General features: G+C 41.0%; 1 protein-coding gene across 3 annotated transcripts in view; it reads left to right on the forward strand.

Moving 5' to 3' along the window:
• Nucleotides 1-16359, forward strand: part of LOC137545833 (retinol dehydrogenase 7-like) — a 77957-nt gene that overhangs the window by 18519 nt on the left and 43079 nt on the right. For all 3 annotated transcript variants that reach the window (XM_068267512.1, XM_068267515.1, XM_068267514.1), the window contains exon 2: nucleotides 227-555. In XM_068267512.1, the coding sequence (XP_068123613.1) occupies nucleotides 240-555 (316 nt within the window). In that variant the 5' untranslated portion in view covers nucleotides 227-239. The remainder of the gene's footprint in view (nucleotides 1-226; nucleotides 556-16359) is intronic.

Below are 16359 nucleotides of genomic sequence, written 5' to 3' on the forward strand. Positions count from 1 at the left end.
ATTGTTCTATAGATCATGGCTGCTACACATATTACAACTAAATTATCTCATGCGTTTATTTTCAGCTTCAGGTTTGCTTGAACATTGGCATTAATTCTATACTCATTAAATGTAGAATTTTCAAATTGAAAATAATTTTAAATATGTGAGATGGGAAACTTACGGTATGCTTTCTCATTTTTCTTTTATTTAAACTATTAATTAATGATAAATGCATTTTTTACAGAATAAACTTCAGCATGTGTCTCTTACTCCTGCTAGTGGGGTTGGGTGTAATTCTGCTGTACAGATGGCACAGACAGAGCCAGATACTGGAGAATCTGACAGATAAATATGTCTTCATCACTGGATGTGACTCTGGATTTGGGAATCTGCTGGCCAAGCAGCTGGACAGACGTGGGATGAAGGTTCTGGCAGCTTGCCTGACACAGACCGGGGCTGAGAACCTGAAAAAGGAGACCTCAAGTAGACTGCAGACAACTATTCTGGATGTCACTGATACCAAAAGTGTGAGCTCTGCGGCGGAGTGGGTGTCGGCCACTGTTGGAAATGCAGGTAATGTCATTTGCATGACTTAAAGCACTTCACCCCACAGGTTATCTTATGCTGAATACACACGGTGCGTTTGCGCACTCGATTTCCCGCTCGATTCCCGTCGATTCGTTTATTTCCAACATGTCTGATTTGGATTACGATGGATCGTTAGGTCGATTCGCATGCAAAGTATGCCAAATCGACCTAACGATCCATCGAAATCCAAATCGGACATGTTGGAAATAAACAAATCAACGGGAACCGAGCGGGAAATCGAGTGCATGAACGCTCCGTATGTATCCAGCATTACTCTTCCCACCAAGAGCCGATTTCACCTTTCGGCGCTCCTCTCGTTCATTTCGTCATAAGTTTATCACTGCTTATCACACCTAAATGATCTATATTTTGTTTTGGTTTTTTTTGTCACAAATTAGGCTTTTTGTGGGTGGTTCTTGTTTTTAGTAATTACATAATTTTCTATGCATTTTATAGGGAAAAATAAGGAAAAATGAAAAATACACTATAAAATACACTATTTCTCCAATTCCATCCCCTATAGTTATAAAATAAACAATGCTACTATAGATAAAACTCCACATTTTAACCACTTCACCACTGAGGGGTTTTACCCCCTGACCACCAGAGCAATTTTCACCTTTCAGCGCTCCATCCATTCATTCGTCTATAACTTTATCATAACTTATCACAATGAAATGAACTATATCTTGTTTTTTCCGCCACCAATTAGGCTTTCTTTAGGTGGGACATTATGCCAAGAATTATTTTATTCTAAATGTGTTTTAATGGGAAAATAGGAAAAATGTGGGAAAAAAATTAATTATTTTTCGGTTTCCGGCCATTATAGTTTTTAAACAATGCATGCTACTGTAATTAAAACCCATGAAATTTATGTGCCCTTTTGTCCCGGTTATAAAACCGTTTAAATTATGTCCCTATCACAATGTTTGGCGCTAATATTTTATTTGGAAATAAAGGTGCATTTTTTTCAGTTTTGCGTCCATCCCTAATTACAAGCCCATAGTTTATAAAGTAACAGTGTTATACCCTCTTGATGTAAATATTTAAAAAGTTCAGTCCCTAAGGTAACTATTTATGTATTTTTTTTACATTACATTTTTTAATTACACACAAAAAAAATGGGGAGTGTGGGAGGTAATGAGTTAATTTTTAGTGTAAAACTAATTTATTTCTATGTAAAAAATGCTAAGGGTGTAGTTTTACTGTTTGGCCACAAGATGGCAACAGTAACTTTTTGTTTATTGCGACCTGCGAGTGTCCTTCCGGACGCTCGCAGGAAGTACAAGGAGGCTGTGAGTGTTTGTTTTTTCTCACAATGATCGCGCTGCCCATAGGAGAGCAGCGGATCATTGTGGGGCTTAGATCAACGAACGGGAATGGATTTTCCCGTTCATTGATCTCCGGGCGAGCGGGCGGCGGCGTGTTTACTAGCGGCGGGCGGCGTGTTTATGAGCGGGAGCGCGGGCAGCGGCGGGAGTGCGCAAAGTACGGATTTCTCCGTCCCTGGGGGTTAAAGGATGGAAAAAGGGACGGAGAAATCCGTACGGGCGGGGGTAAAGTGGTTAATTTCCCATTTGTACCAGCTATCACAACATTTAAATTATGTTCTCAGTACAACGTATGGTGACAATATATTATTTATAAAGGTGCATTTTTTTGGTTTTGGTTTTGTACCCTTTCAATAATTACAAGCCTGTATTTGCAAAAATAACAGTAATAAACCCTTATGGCATACATAGTAAAAAAGCTGAGTCTCTAAAGGTAATTATTTATGTATTTTTTTTAAATGCTGTCATTTGTTTTTTTGTTAGAAGTGTTTTATTTTGGTAACCATGGGGTGGGGCTAGAAGGGGGTTAGTAGCTATATTAAATTTATTTTTAAATGTATTATTATTTTAACTTTACATTTTGGCCACAAGATGGCACTGTACACTATCCGGGGTTATTTGAATGTGTTTGATTTTTTTTTTTAACTCTATTTTTTACATTCTTGATTAAAAATGAACATAGCTTCTGATTGAAGTCATGTTCACCAATCTCCGGAGGGTAAGTCCTGCCGTGAATGAGTTGCACGTGCGTGTGTGCGCACCTACTGCAAATTAACAGGACACAGGCACAAACTGGATATATATACAGTGGTGTGAAAAACTATTTGCCCCCTTCCTGATTTCTTATTTTTTTGCATGTTTGTCACACTTAAATGTTTCTGCTCATCAAAAACCGTTAACTATTAGTCAAAGATAACATAATTGAGCACAAAATGCAGTTTTAAATGATGTTTTTTATTATTTAGTGAGAAAAATAACTCAAAACCTACATGGCCCTGTGTGAAAAAGAAATTGCCCCCTGAACCTAATAACTGGTTGGGCCATCCTTAGCAGCAATAACTGCAATCAAGCGTTTGCGATAATTTGCAACGAGTCTTTTACAGCGCTCTGGAGGAATTTTGGTCCACTCATGTTTGCAGAATTGTTGTAATTCAGCTTTATTTGAGGGTTTTCTAGCATGAACCACCTTTTTAAGGTCATGCCACAACATCTCAATAGGATTCAGGTCAGGACTTTGACTAGGCCACTCCAAAGTCTTCATTTTGTTTTTCTTCAGCCATTCAGAGGTGGATTTGCTGGTGTGTTTTGGGTCATTGTCCTGCTGCAGCACCCAAGATCGCTTCAGCTTGAGTTGACGAACAGATGGCCGGACATTCTCCTTCAGGATTTTTTGGTAGACAGTAGAATTCATGGTTCCATCTATCACAGCAAGCCTTACAGGTCCTGTAGCAGCAAAACAACCCCAGACCATCACACTACCACCACCATATTTTACTGTTGGTATGATGTTCTTTTGCTGAAATGCTGTGTTACTTCTATGCCAGATGTAACGGGACACGCACCTTCCAAAAAGTTCAACTTTTGTCTCGTCGGTCCACAAGGTATTTTCCCCAAAGTCTTGCCAATCATTGAGATGTTTTTTTAGCAAAATTGAGACGAGCCTTAATGTTCTTTTTGCTTAAAAGTGGTTTGCGCCTTGGATATCTGCCATGCAGATCGGTTTTGCCCAGTCTCTTTCTTATGGTGGAGTCATGAACAATGACCTTAATTGAGGCAAGTGAGGCCTGCAGTTCTTTAGATGTTGTCCTGGTATCTTTTGTGGCCTCTCGGATGAGTTTTCTCTGCGCTCTTGGGGTAATTTTGGTCGGCCAGCCACTCCTGGGAAGGTTCATCACTGTTCCATGTTTTTGCCATTTGTGGATAATGGCTCTCACTGTGGTTCGCTGTAGTCCCAAAGCTTTATAACCTTTACCAGACTGATAGATCTCAATTACAGTACTTTGTTCTCAATTGTTCCTGAATTTCTTTGGATCTTGGCATGATGTCTAGCTTTTGAGGTGCTTTTGGTCTACATCTCTGTGTCAGATAGCTCCTATTTAAGTGATGTCTTGATTGAAACAGGTGTGGCAGTAATCAGGCCTGGGGGTGACTACAGAAATTGAACTCAGGTGTGATAAACCACAGTTAAGTTATTTTTTAACAAGGGGGGCAATTAGAGTTGAGCCGAAATTTTCGTAATTTCGCATTACTATAATTACGCATGCGAAATTTGCGATTACGATGCGAATTTAGCGTAACGTAATTGCCATTAAAATCGTAATTGAAAATACCGTAAGCGTAATTTTCAACGCGTAATTTCGCGTTTCGTTCATGCCGTAATTTCGCATTAAACGCTACCGTAATTTCGCGTTAAACCGTAACGCTCCGTATAATATAAAAAAGCCGCCGACTTTAAGGGTTAATAGCAAAGCCCCCTTAAATGCTAAGATCCTCAAATGTGGAGAATATATTAAGGAGATCAGGAGGAATAAGAGGAAAAAATTTTTTTTCAAAAAGACCTTATAGTTTTTGAGAAAATCGATGTTAAAGTTTCAAAGTAAAAATGTATACATTTAAAAACCCGCCGACTTTAACGGTTAATAGCAAAGCCTGCTTAAAGTTTAGGAACACCAAATTCCTAGGGTATATTAAGGGGATCAGTGGGAATAAGAGGAAAAAACATTTTTCAAAAAGACCTTATAGTTTTTGAGAAAATCGATTTTTAAGTTTCAAGGGCAAAAATGTCTTTTAAATGCGGAAAATGTCCGTTTTTTTTGCACAGGTAACAATAGTGTATTATTTTCATAGATTCCCCCAAGTGGGAAGAGTTTTACTTACTTCGTTCTGAGTGTGGGAAATATAAAAAAAAAACGACGTGGGGTCCCCCCTCCCAGACCTCTTTAACCCCTTGTCCCCCATGCAGGCTGGGATAGCCAGAATGCGGAGCACCGGCCGCGTGGGGCTCCGCACCCTGACTATACCAGCCCGCATGGTCCATGGATTGGGGGGTCTCAGAAGGGGAGGGGCAGTCAAGCTTTCCCCTCCCCCTCCGAGCCCTTGTCCAATCCAAGGACAAGGGGCTCTTCTCCACCTCCGATGGGCGGTGGAGGTGGAGGCTGCGATTTCCTGGGGGGGGGGGGTTCATGGTGGAATCTGGGAGTCCCCTTTAAAAAGGGGTCCCCCAGATGCCCACCCCCCCTCCCAGGAGAAATGAGTATAGAGGTACTTGTACCCCTTACCCATTTCCTTTAAGAGTTAAAAGTAAATAAACACACAAACACATAGAAAAGGTATTTTAATTGAACAAAAAACATAACCACGAAAAAAGTCCTTTAATATTCTTAATTAACCATTAATACTTACCTGTCCCTTTAAATAAATGATACCACGCAATATCCTCGGAAATGTTCTATCACTTACAATGTAACAAAGTTATTACAATGTAACAACTTTGTTACATTGTAACTACACCGCACCCGACGTCACTCGCTGCTCACCAGCCGCACGGACCCGACAGAGCTCTGAGCTATATAGCTCAGAGCTCTCTAAGCATCTTTGTATTTGGGCTCCAAGGAGCCCCATTGGTCCTTAGCAGACCAATGGGGTTCCTTCTGATTTGAAGGGACCCCATTGGTCTGCTAAGGACCAATGGGGCTCCTTGGAGCCCAAATACAAAGATGCTTAGAGAGCTCTGAGCTATATAGCTCAGAGCTCTGTCGGGTCCGGACTCCGTGCTGGACGCTAAGTTCCGCCGGCTCCGCTGCCCTCCCCGCCTCTCCCACATGTCACCCACATGTCACCCACATGTGGGTGACATGTGGGTGACATGTGGGCGGGGTGGACAGCGGGAGCTGCGGGGACTTAGCGTCCTGCACGGACGCGTATGCGGCGGCTGAGCGGCGAGTGACGTCGGGTGCGGCGTAGTTACAATGTAACAAAGTTGTTACGTTGTAATAACTTTGTTACATTGTAACTGATAGAACATTTCCGAGGATATTGCGTGGGATCATTTATTTAAAGGGACAGGTAAGTATTAATGGTTAATTAAGAATATTAAAGGACTTTTTTCGTGGTTATGTTTTTTGTTCAATTAAAATACTTTTTCTATGTGTTTGTGTGTTTATTTACTTTTAACTCTTAAAGGAAATGGGTAAGGGGTACAAGTACCTCTATACTCATTTCTCCTGGGAGGGGGGGTGGGCATCTGGGGGACCCCTTTTTAAAGGGGACTCCCAGATTCCACCATGAACCCCCCCCCCCCCCCCCCCCCCAGGAAATCGCGGCCTCCACCTCCACCGCCCATCGGAGGTGGAGAAGAGCCCCTTGTCCTTGGATTGAACAAGGGCTCGGAGGGGGAGGGGAAAGCTTGGCTGCCCCTCCCCTTCCGAGACCCCTCAATCCATGGACCATGCGGGCTGGTATAGTCAGGGTGCGGAGCCCCACGCGGCCGGTGCTCCGCATTCTGGCTGTCCCAGCCTGCATGGGGGACAAGGGGTTAAAGAGGTCTGGGAGGGGGGACCCCATGTCGTTTTTTTTTTATATTTCCCACACTCAGAACGAAGTAATTAAAACTCTTCCCACTTGGGGGAATCTATGACAATATTACACTATTGTTACCTGTGCAAAAAAAACGGACATTTTCCGCATTTAAAAGACATTTTTGCCCTTGAAACTTAACCACTTCAGCCTACAGGTGTTTCACCTTCAGCACGCAGACACTTTTCCCCTTTCAGCACTCCTCCCATTCATTCCCCAATAACTTTTTCACTACTCATCACACATAAATGATTTATATCTTGTTTTTTTTGCCACAAATCAAGCTTTTTGTGAGCGATACTTGTTTTCAGTAAATACTTTATTTTCTATGCATTTTATAGTGAAAAACCAAGGAAAAAATGAAAAAATACACTATTTCTCAAATTCCATCCCCTATAGTTTTAAAATAAACAATATTACTATAGATAAAATACACACATTTTATTTGCCCATATGTCTTGGTTATCACAACATATAAATTATGTCCCTAGTACAAAGTATAGTGACAGTATATTGTTTGGAAATAAAGGTGTATTTTTTCTATGTTGTGTTTTTTGTTTTCTCATTGTACACTACCAAGGATTAAAAGTCCTTATTTGCATAACTAACAGGAATACGCCCTTATGGCATACATATTTACAAAGCTGAGTCCCTAAGGTAAAGATTTATGTATTCTTTTTTCAAATCTGTCACTTTTTGGGGGTTTTACAAGTGTTTTATTTTGGTACAGAGTTTATGAAAATACCAATATTATTGCTTTTCATTCACTTTGGCAGTTAGAAAAATTGACATGAAATACGCCTCAACTTTCTTACTGCCCAAATTGTATTCTCTTGCTTGTCACGGTTAAAATGATACCCTATATACATAATCGCATAGCATTTTGGGCTCACAGCACACTATTAACCGCAAGTAGCGCCAATGGATTTTTCAAAGCCATTTTTTTCAACAAATGCAGCAATGTCATTCTTTCTTAGCAACGCCCATGGAGTGTCAGAACATTCAATACATGTCATAAATGTTACCATTCTGAAAATTAGAGACCCAGGCCTACTCAGATATACATATTTGGTAACATTGGGACGTATGCGGTTTTGCTGAAGTTGCACCATAACGCTGAAAATTGCATTTTTGAACAGTTTTTTCCAGTTTGGCAGTATGAAGAATTCACATGACATAGGCCTCAATCCTAAATCACACCAAATTCTATTCTACAGCTTGTCACGGTTAAAAAGATACCCTATATACATAATCACATAGTGTTTTGGGCTCACAGCACACTATTAACCACAAGTAGCGCCAATGGATTTTTCAAAGTCATTTTTTTCAACAAATGCAGCAATGTCATTCTTTCTTAGCAACGCCCATGGAGTGTCAGAACATTCAATACATGTCATAAATGTTACCATTCTGAAAATTAGAGACCCAGGCCTACTCAGATATACATATTTGGTAACATTGGGACGTATGCGGTTTTGCTAAAGTTGCACCATAACTCTGAAAATTGCATTTTTGAACAGTTTTTTCCAGTTTGGCAGTATGAAGAATTCACATGACATAGGCCTCAATCCTAAATCACACCAAATTCTATTCTACAGCTTGTCACGGTTAAAAAGATACCCTATATACATAATCACATAGTGTTTTGGGCTCACAGCACACTATTAACCACAAGTAGCGCCAATGGATTTTTCAAAGTCATTTTTTTCAACAAATGCAGCAATGTCATTCTTTCTTAGCAACGCCCATGGAGTGTCAGAACATTCAATACATGTCATAAATGTTACCATTCTGAAAATTAGAGACCCAGGCCTACTCAGATATACATATTTGGTAACATTGGGACGTATGCGGTTTTGCTAAAGTTGCACCATAACTCTGAAAATTGCATTTTTGAACAGTTTTTTCCAGTTTGGCAGTATGAAGAATTCACATGACATAGGCCTCAATCCTAAATCACACCAAATTCTATTCTACAGCTTGTCACGGTTAAAAAGATACCCTATATACATAATCACATAGTGTTTTGGGCTCACAGCACACTATTAACCACAAGTAGCGCCAATGGATTTTTCAAAGTCATTTTTTTCAACAAATGCAGCAATGTCATTCTTTCTTAGCAACGCCCATGGAGTGTCAGAACATTCAATACATGTCATAAATGTTACCATTCTGAAAATTAGAGACCCAGGCCTACTCAGATATACATATTTGGTAACATTGGGACGTATGCGGTTTTGCTAAAGTTGCACCATAACTCTGAAAATTGCATTTTTGAACAGTTTTTTCCAGTTTGGCAGTATGAAGAATTCACATGACATAGGCCTCAATCCTAAAACACACCAAAATCTATTCTACAGCTTGTCACGGTTAAAAGAAAACCAAATGACAATGATGACAAATACAATGGAACTTACCATTGGACGTCTAGCAGGATTGAAGAAAAGTCAGAGGTCAGAAGTCAGGTGTCAGAAGCCAAAGCAAATTGGTGGGTCAGAAGAAGGGAGGGGTCAGCATAGTTCATTCCAAGCATGTGGCTAAAGTTCAATTTGGAAGCAGGGTCCAAAGTTCAATTTGGCAGCTTGATTATGTTTCTGGGCTTCTCCCAAGCATCCAGTTTCCTCCAACACCTCAGAAACACATTGGTAGGCCAAATGGGAGCTTCTTAAGGGACAGTAAAAGGCCAGTAAAATATGTCCAGGTTTAAAAAAAATATAGACACCCCCCCCCCCCCCCCCCCCAAAAAAAGGAAGAAGAAGAAATTAATAATGTGGAAGAGTGTGGTATGTCCTGAAGCAAGTAGCAACGCATAGTGCTGGGGCTGAGGGGCAATCCGGGCAAAAATATCTGGACTCCCTCCTCATCTTGTGTTTCACACACACTCTGCATCTTCTCATAGGGGTGGCTTTCACTTCATTTGGGGGGATCAGGGCAGGAAAGTGTCTTTCTTTAAGTCTGAGGGTATTCTCCAAATAAATCGGATCGTTTTGCTGAGCGATTTGGGTAGGGCCAAAAATTAGAGACTTGTGGACTTTCTCCTGGAACTGCACAAAGGTGTCCCTTCTGCCTGCTTTTGCATACAAGACAAATGCGTTCTGCATTGACACCTCCAGCAAGTAATAGGCTATCTTCTTATACCATGCCCTCCGCCTTCTTCTTAGCATATAAGGAGCCAGTTTTTGGTCTGCCAAGTCCACTGCTCGCATTTTCTTGGTGTACTCCACTACAGCCTGTGGTTTTACAGTTCCCTCCCCTCTTGACGAGGCAGGAACGGTGGCCTCACTGTGGATCGTTGTTAGGATCAACACATCCCTCTTGTCAAAGTATTTTAGTGCAAGGAGTTCGCCACATCTGAGGCTGTAGGACTGTCCTCTATGTAGTTTTTTGTTCAGTACCTGTAGTGGGAGGCCTACACGGTTGGATCTAACCGTCCCACATGCTCCAGTCTTGGCTGAGTACAGGAACTTAAACAAAGGTACACTTGAATAAAAATTATCTACATAGAGGTGGTACCCCTGGTGGAGATAAGGGGTTAAAAGATCAATAACAATCTTCCCACTGGTGCCAATGTACTGTGGGCACCCAGCTGGCTGTAAAGCAGAGTCCTTGCCTTCGTATACTGTAAAGGCGAAGGTGTAGCCAGTGCCACTCTCACATGCCTTGTACATTTTTACCCCATATCTTGCCCTCTTGCTAGGTATGTACTGTTTAATGGCAAGTCTACCATGAAATGGTACAAGGGACTCGTCCACTGCAATGTCACGGTCTGGGGTGTAGAGATCTCGAAATACTGCAGTAAGGTGGGTCAGCATGGGCCTTAACTTGAATAACCTATCATGGGCAGGGTCAGTCCGTGAAACATGGTTGGTATTATCATTCAAATGAAAAAATTTAGATAGCAAGTCAAATCGCTGCCTTTTCATTGTTGCTGGGTAGAGGGGCGCGCTATGATAGAGGTCCTTGGACCAATACATTCTCAGCTGTGGCTTTGTTGTGACACCCATGCTGAGATTCAAGCCAATGAAAATTTTAAATTCGGGCACGTTGGTGGGCTTCCATTTTGTCACAGTCCAGTGGGTTGGGTTTTCAGCTAAAAATTGTTCAGCATAGAGATTAGTCTGCTCAACCATATGCTGCCAAAAGTCCACCGTAATAAAGAGCTGGTACAGCTCAATGGGTGACAGATTGTCAATAGGCACTGACACACCAGGAGTGGCTGTAAAGGGTGGTATATTGGGCACCTCAAAATTAGGGGGTGACCAAGTGCCATTAAGGATATGATCTGGTACCGGCTGCCTGCGAGGTACCGATGGCCGCTCACCCCGTCTGCTGGCTCCCCTCTGCCCAGTGCTGCTGCTGGCTGCTGTGGTGTTGCCCGCTGAGACCCCAGCTATGGCCTCTGACTGTCCAGTTGGTTCATGTCTGCTGCCTCCTGTCTGCCCACTGCTGCTGCTGGCTGCTGTGGTGTTGCCCGCTGAGACCCCAGCTATGGCCTCTGACTGTCCAGTTGGTTCCTGTCTGCTGGCTCCTGTCTGCCCACTGCTGCTGCTGGCTGCTGTGGTGTTGCCCGCTGAGACCCCAGCTATGGCCTCTGACTGTCCCGATGGTTCCTCATCAGGGGAATCAGGATCATCCCAACACAATTGGTGAGATGGCAGCCCTCCGGACTCTGAGCTTTCAGTACCTGAATCAGAGTCGCTCGGAGGGGACCACTCGCTGCCTGAGTCATCCCCAGATTCCTCACTGCTGCTCTGCTCGCAGAAGGCGACTGCCTCCTGCAAAGAAAAGCGCCTCCTCGCCATACTAAAAAGAAGAGATAGAAATAAAAAGTAAGAAGAAAAAGAAAGAAATAGATTGTGTTTTTTTTTTTTGTTTGTTTTTTTTTAAAGTGACAGTTTTTTTTTTTTTTTTTTTTTTTTTTTTTTGAAATAGATGGATAAAATAGATAAAGAGTAGATAGAAGGTAGATAGAAAGAGTATATAGAAAGAGTAGAGAGGGTGAAAATACCCAAAAGTTAGGAAGGGAGGTTAGAAAGAATAAATGGCAAGGAGAGGGAGGATCAGGAGATAAGGGGGTAGATATGGGGTTAAAATCAAGGAATGGGGGGCAAAATTTTAATAATATAAGTCCTACCACACTGCTGCAGTCTCTCTCTCAGCTCCTGTCAGCACAGATCACTCACAGAATCTGTTATGACAGAGAGCTGTGAGAGAGAGAGAGGGAAACTTTGTTTATAAACATTTAGCAGAATGTACATTGTTACTGGCTGTAACAATGTGCATTCTGCCTGTAAACTCATCTGATTGGTTAAGGGACCTGCTGGTCCCTTGAACCAATTAGCGCTCCGTCGGCTGGGCTGTGAACGAGCGGCGGGTGCGCGCGCATGCGCGCGCACCCGCGGAATTAACGCTGGACGTACTTGTGCGTCCATTTAGCCCGCAATGCGCCTATCTGGACGAGCAGATCCGTCCAGATAGGCTGAAGTGGTTAAAAATCGATTTTCTCAAAAACTATAAGGTCTTTTTGAAAAAAAATGTTTTCCTCTTATTCCCACTGATCCCCTTAATATACCCTAGGAATTTGGTGTTCCTAAACTTTAAGCAGGCTTTGCTATTAACTGTTGAAACTTTAACATCGATTTTCTCAAAAACTATAAGGTCTTTTTGAAAAAAAAAATTTTCCTCTTATTCCTCCTGATCTCCTTAATATATTCTCCAAGTTTGAGGCTCTTAGCATTTAAGGGGGCTTTGCTATTAACCCTTAAAGTCGGCGGCTACCTAACATTGATCCATGCATCAACTTTTCCGCTTGGGAGCATGGCCATACGCATTAATTTCGTTACACCCAAAGTAATGCGAAAGTTACGCGAAAATTACGGTTACGCGAAATTTCGCGAAATCCTTCTTCATTACGATTATGTACTTAGGGCCATAATCGTAATTACACTAATTACGCGAAATTTCGCGAAATCGTAATTAGGTCATTACGCTCATCTCTAGGGGCAATCACTTTTTCACACAGGGCCATGTAGATTTGGAGGTTTTTTTTCTCACTAAATAATAAAAAACATCATTTAAAACTGCATTTTGTGTTCAATTATGTTATCTTTGACTAATAGTTAACGGTTTTTGATGAGCAGAAACATTAAAGTGTGACAAACATGCAAAAGAATAAGAAATCAGGAAGGGGGCAAATAGTTTTTCACACCACTGTATATATGTCTAGTTTGTGTTAACAGTTTAATTCAAACTGCAGTAATTGTCGGGAATTAAGCAGTACCTTGTTTTGCCAGCAAGTGGTCTTCTGCAGACTATGGACAGACTTGCAACATCCTCTGTCACTTATGGGTGGCATGGGTGGTCTCAGGAGCTCAGATCTCTATAGGATTTAATTTCTCTACATCAGGTGTTCCATATTATCCTATGTAATTAATTATGCAGAATATATGTGGATTTCATACAGAAGTGGTCTTCATTACATGAAACATCATCAAATCATATTGGTAATGTCTATTCCCTCTTTACTCCCTGTTTATTTATCATTTTTCCTAACCTGTTACACATACTCAAACTAAATGGACACATGTTGGTATTTAGCTAGATGAAGAAACTGGGAGGAATGCCTCCTAGCCTCCCGCTCAGTCTCTCCATGCTTACGCGAAAAGCTTAAACAGCTTTATATTATCCACCAGATCTACTTAACCCCAGTCCATATTGATAAATACTACCCAAATTCCTCTAATGTATGTCCTAAATGCTCCTTTGCCAATCCCACTTTCCTACCTCTACTTTGGAACTGCCCTCTCCTTGAGGACTTGTGGAGGCAAGTACAGTTGTAGTAAAGTTCTTGCACAACACAATGGGTTCCCCAATTTCACTCAACCTTTAATTGTGTGTTCTTAATATCTTCGAGGAAGGGCTATCCAAATACAATACAATACAACATTTAAGATTGAGACCCTCTTTGCTGCTAATCAGTGCATTACTTATCGCTGTCTGTCCTCACTCTGCCCTTTCATTGATGACTGGAAAACAAGGGAGCAAAATATGTTGCCCTTCAAACAATTAATCTGTAAGCATAGAGGCGTTCCCAATTAATTTTCTCGAATATGGGATAGATGGTTGAAAAAATAATCAAAAATGTTCTTGCTATAAATTAAAGTGTACCCTAGGTGATATGTGACATGATAAACGTGTATGTTCAATACAAAACGTATTAATAACCAAGCTGTTTTATTTGTTTTTTATTTTGCCTCAAAGAGTTAATGTCTAGGCATGGAAGTGAAAGCTTCTGTCTTGTCAGTTGTGGGGAATGTAGTAAGCATTCCTGATAAGCAAATTACAGCAATAAAAGTTTTACTGGCAGAATACAACTTCTGAGGGCAGGGAGAGATAAAATACATGAACTATTGACCTTTTTCTAACTCTGGGGCACTTAATAGGCTGCCACTGATTAGAGACAGTAAAACATTCAACCTACTTTGTAAAAATAAAATCATTAAGTATGTACAAAAAAGGTCATTTTTTTCGGAGTAGGAGGATAAATATAATTGTTTATCTCATTATTTTCACCTCTGGTTCACTTCAACATAGACGTTCATTCTAATAACAAAATATTACAAAAAACTAACAAAATATTACAAAAAAAAAACTGACACAGTTTTGCCATTATTATTATTATTATTATTTGTTTACTTATAAAGCGCCAACATATTCCGTGGCGCTGTACAATGTAAGAAAACAAACAAGGGATACATAATGATACAGACAATGATATACATCAACATCAAATATGAACACTGATACAAGAAACAGCACTGCTGATTACAATTTGATTTAACACGATGACTAAAATGTATAAATGTCTAACAGTGTGCAAGCAATTAAATTAATAACATTCCATGACACAAAAGGGTGAGAGCCCTGCCCTTGCGAGCTTACAATCTAAAGGAATGGGGTGGAAACAAGAGGTGGGGAAGTATACAGTATATGTACAAGCAGTGCGTAATTAGGTTATTTAGTGGGTGCATGGCCTAAGCTAGAGAATATGCTTGTCGGAAAAGGTGGGTTTTGAGGGAGCGTTTGAAGATTTCAAAGGTGGGAGAGTGGCGGATGTGTTGTGGAAGGGCATTCCAGAGGAGGGGTGAGGCACGTGAGAAGTCTTGTACACGTGAATATGAGGAGGTGATTGTAGAAGAGGATAGAAGAAGCTCGTGTGCAGTAGGGATGGTCGGAAAATTCAGCGGAATTAATAATTCCGTGATTCCGGCCGGAATTAGCTAATTCCGATTCCGGTGGTCGGAACGGAATTCCTATACCTCTTAAACGGAATTCCGCGGAAATGTTATAATTCCGACGGAATAACACCCAAAAAATCCTCCTCCTCCTCCTCTTATATAATCAAGTAGGGAATTGCAGATTTTCAAAACAGCTTATATACCATAGCTGGGATTTGAACCCAGGACACAGTGTGTAGTAGGTATCTGTCTTACCCTCTAGACCATGAACCACACTACATGCTTTTCAAAAAGTACAAATCCTTAATCATGCTACTTTTTCTATTGAATTGATCATAATGGTAGTATGATTTATGCTAGGCCAGCTTTAGCATGTAGTGTGGTTCATGGTCTAGATGGTAAGACAGAGACCTACTACACACTGAGTCCTGGGTTCTAATCCCAGCTATGGTATGTTATCTGGCTTTTCAAAAAGTACAAATCCTTAATCATGCTACATTTTCTATTGAATTGATCATAATGGTAGTATGGTACAATGATGCTAGGCCAGCTTTAGCATGTAGTGTGGCTGATAGTCTAGTGGGTAAGACAGAGACCTACTACACACTGAGTCCTGGGTTCTAATCCCAGCTATGGTATGTGAGCTGGCTTTTCAAAAAGTACAAATCCTTAATCATGCTACTTTTTCTATTGAATTGATCAAAATGGTAGTATGGTACAATGATGCTAGGCCAGCTTTAGCATGTAGTGTGGCTGATGGTCTAGTGGGTAAGACAGAGACCTACTACACACTGAGTCCTGGGTTCTAATCCCAGCTATGGTATGTGAGCTGGCTTTTCAAAAAGTACAAATCCTTAATCATGCTACTTTTTCTATTGAATTGATCATAATGGTAGTATGGTACAATGATGCTAGGCCAGCTTTAGCATGTAGTGTGGCTGATGGTCTAGTGGGTAAGACAGAGACCGACTACACACTGTGTCCTGGGTTCAAATCCCAGCTATGGTATATACGCTGTTTTGAAAATCTGCAATTCCCTACTTGATTATATAGGAGGAGGAGGGATGAATGAGTCGAGCAGCAGAGTTCAGTACAGAATTGAGCGGTGCTAGTCGTTTAGTTGGAAGTCCACCAAGCAATATATTGCAATAGTCCAATCGAGATATAATAAGAGCATGTACTAACATTTTGGTTGTGTCATGGGAGAGAAAAGGTCGGATACGTGCTATGTTTTTCAGTTGGAAATGGCAGGAGCTGGTTAGGGAGTTAATGTGAGGAGTAAATGAGAGAGAAGAATCAAATATTACCCCCAAGCACCGTGCTTTGGGATCTGATGTTATAGACGTGTTGTTAACATTTATTGTAATATTATCAGGCAAAGGGGTGGACTGGGATGGTGGAAAGACTAGTAGTTCAGTTTTATTCATATTAAGTTAAGTTAAGCCATTGTAGTAACACTCTTAAGTGACCTAATATCTTTACCTCACTTCTCATAGAAAGTACAGGTAATGCCTTTTTATTAATTTATTTTAATCCTCCACTCTTTTTCTTAATAGAGGATTAATTAGAGCTCGAATCCAATCCACATTTTTGTGTCCACTATTGAAAACGTGGAGAGTGCTGCATCCCTTTCTAGTGATCCCCAG

This window comes from Hyperolius riggenbachi, chromosome 2 (assembly GCF_040937935.1).
Source record: "Hyperolius riggenbachi isolate aHypRig1 chromosome 2, aHypRig1.pri, whole genome shotgun sequence".
Lineage (NCBI taxonomy): Eukaryota > Metazoa > Chordata > Amphibia > Anura > Hyperoliidae > Hyperolius > Hyperolius riggenbachi.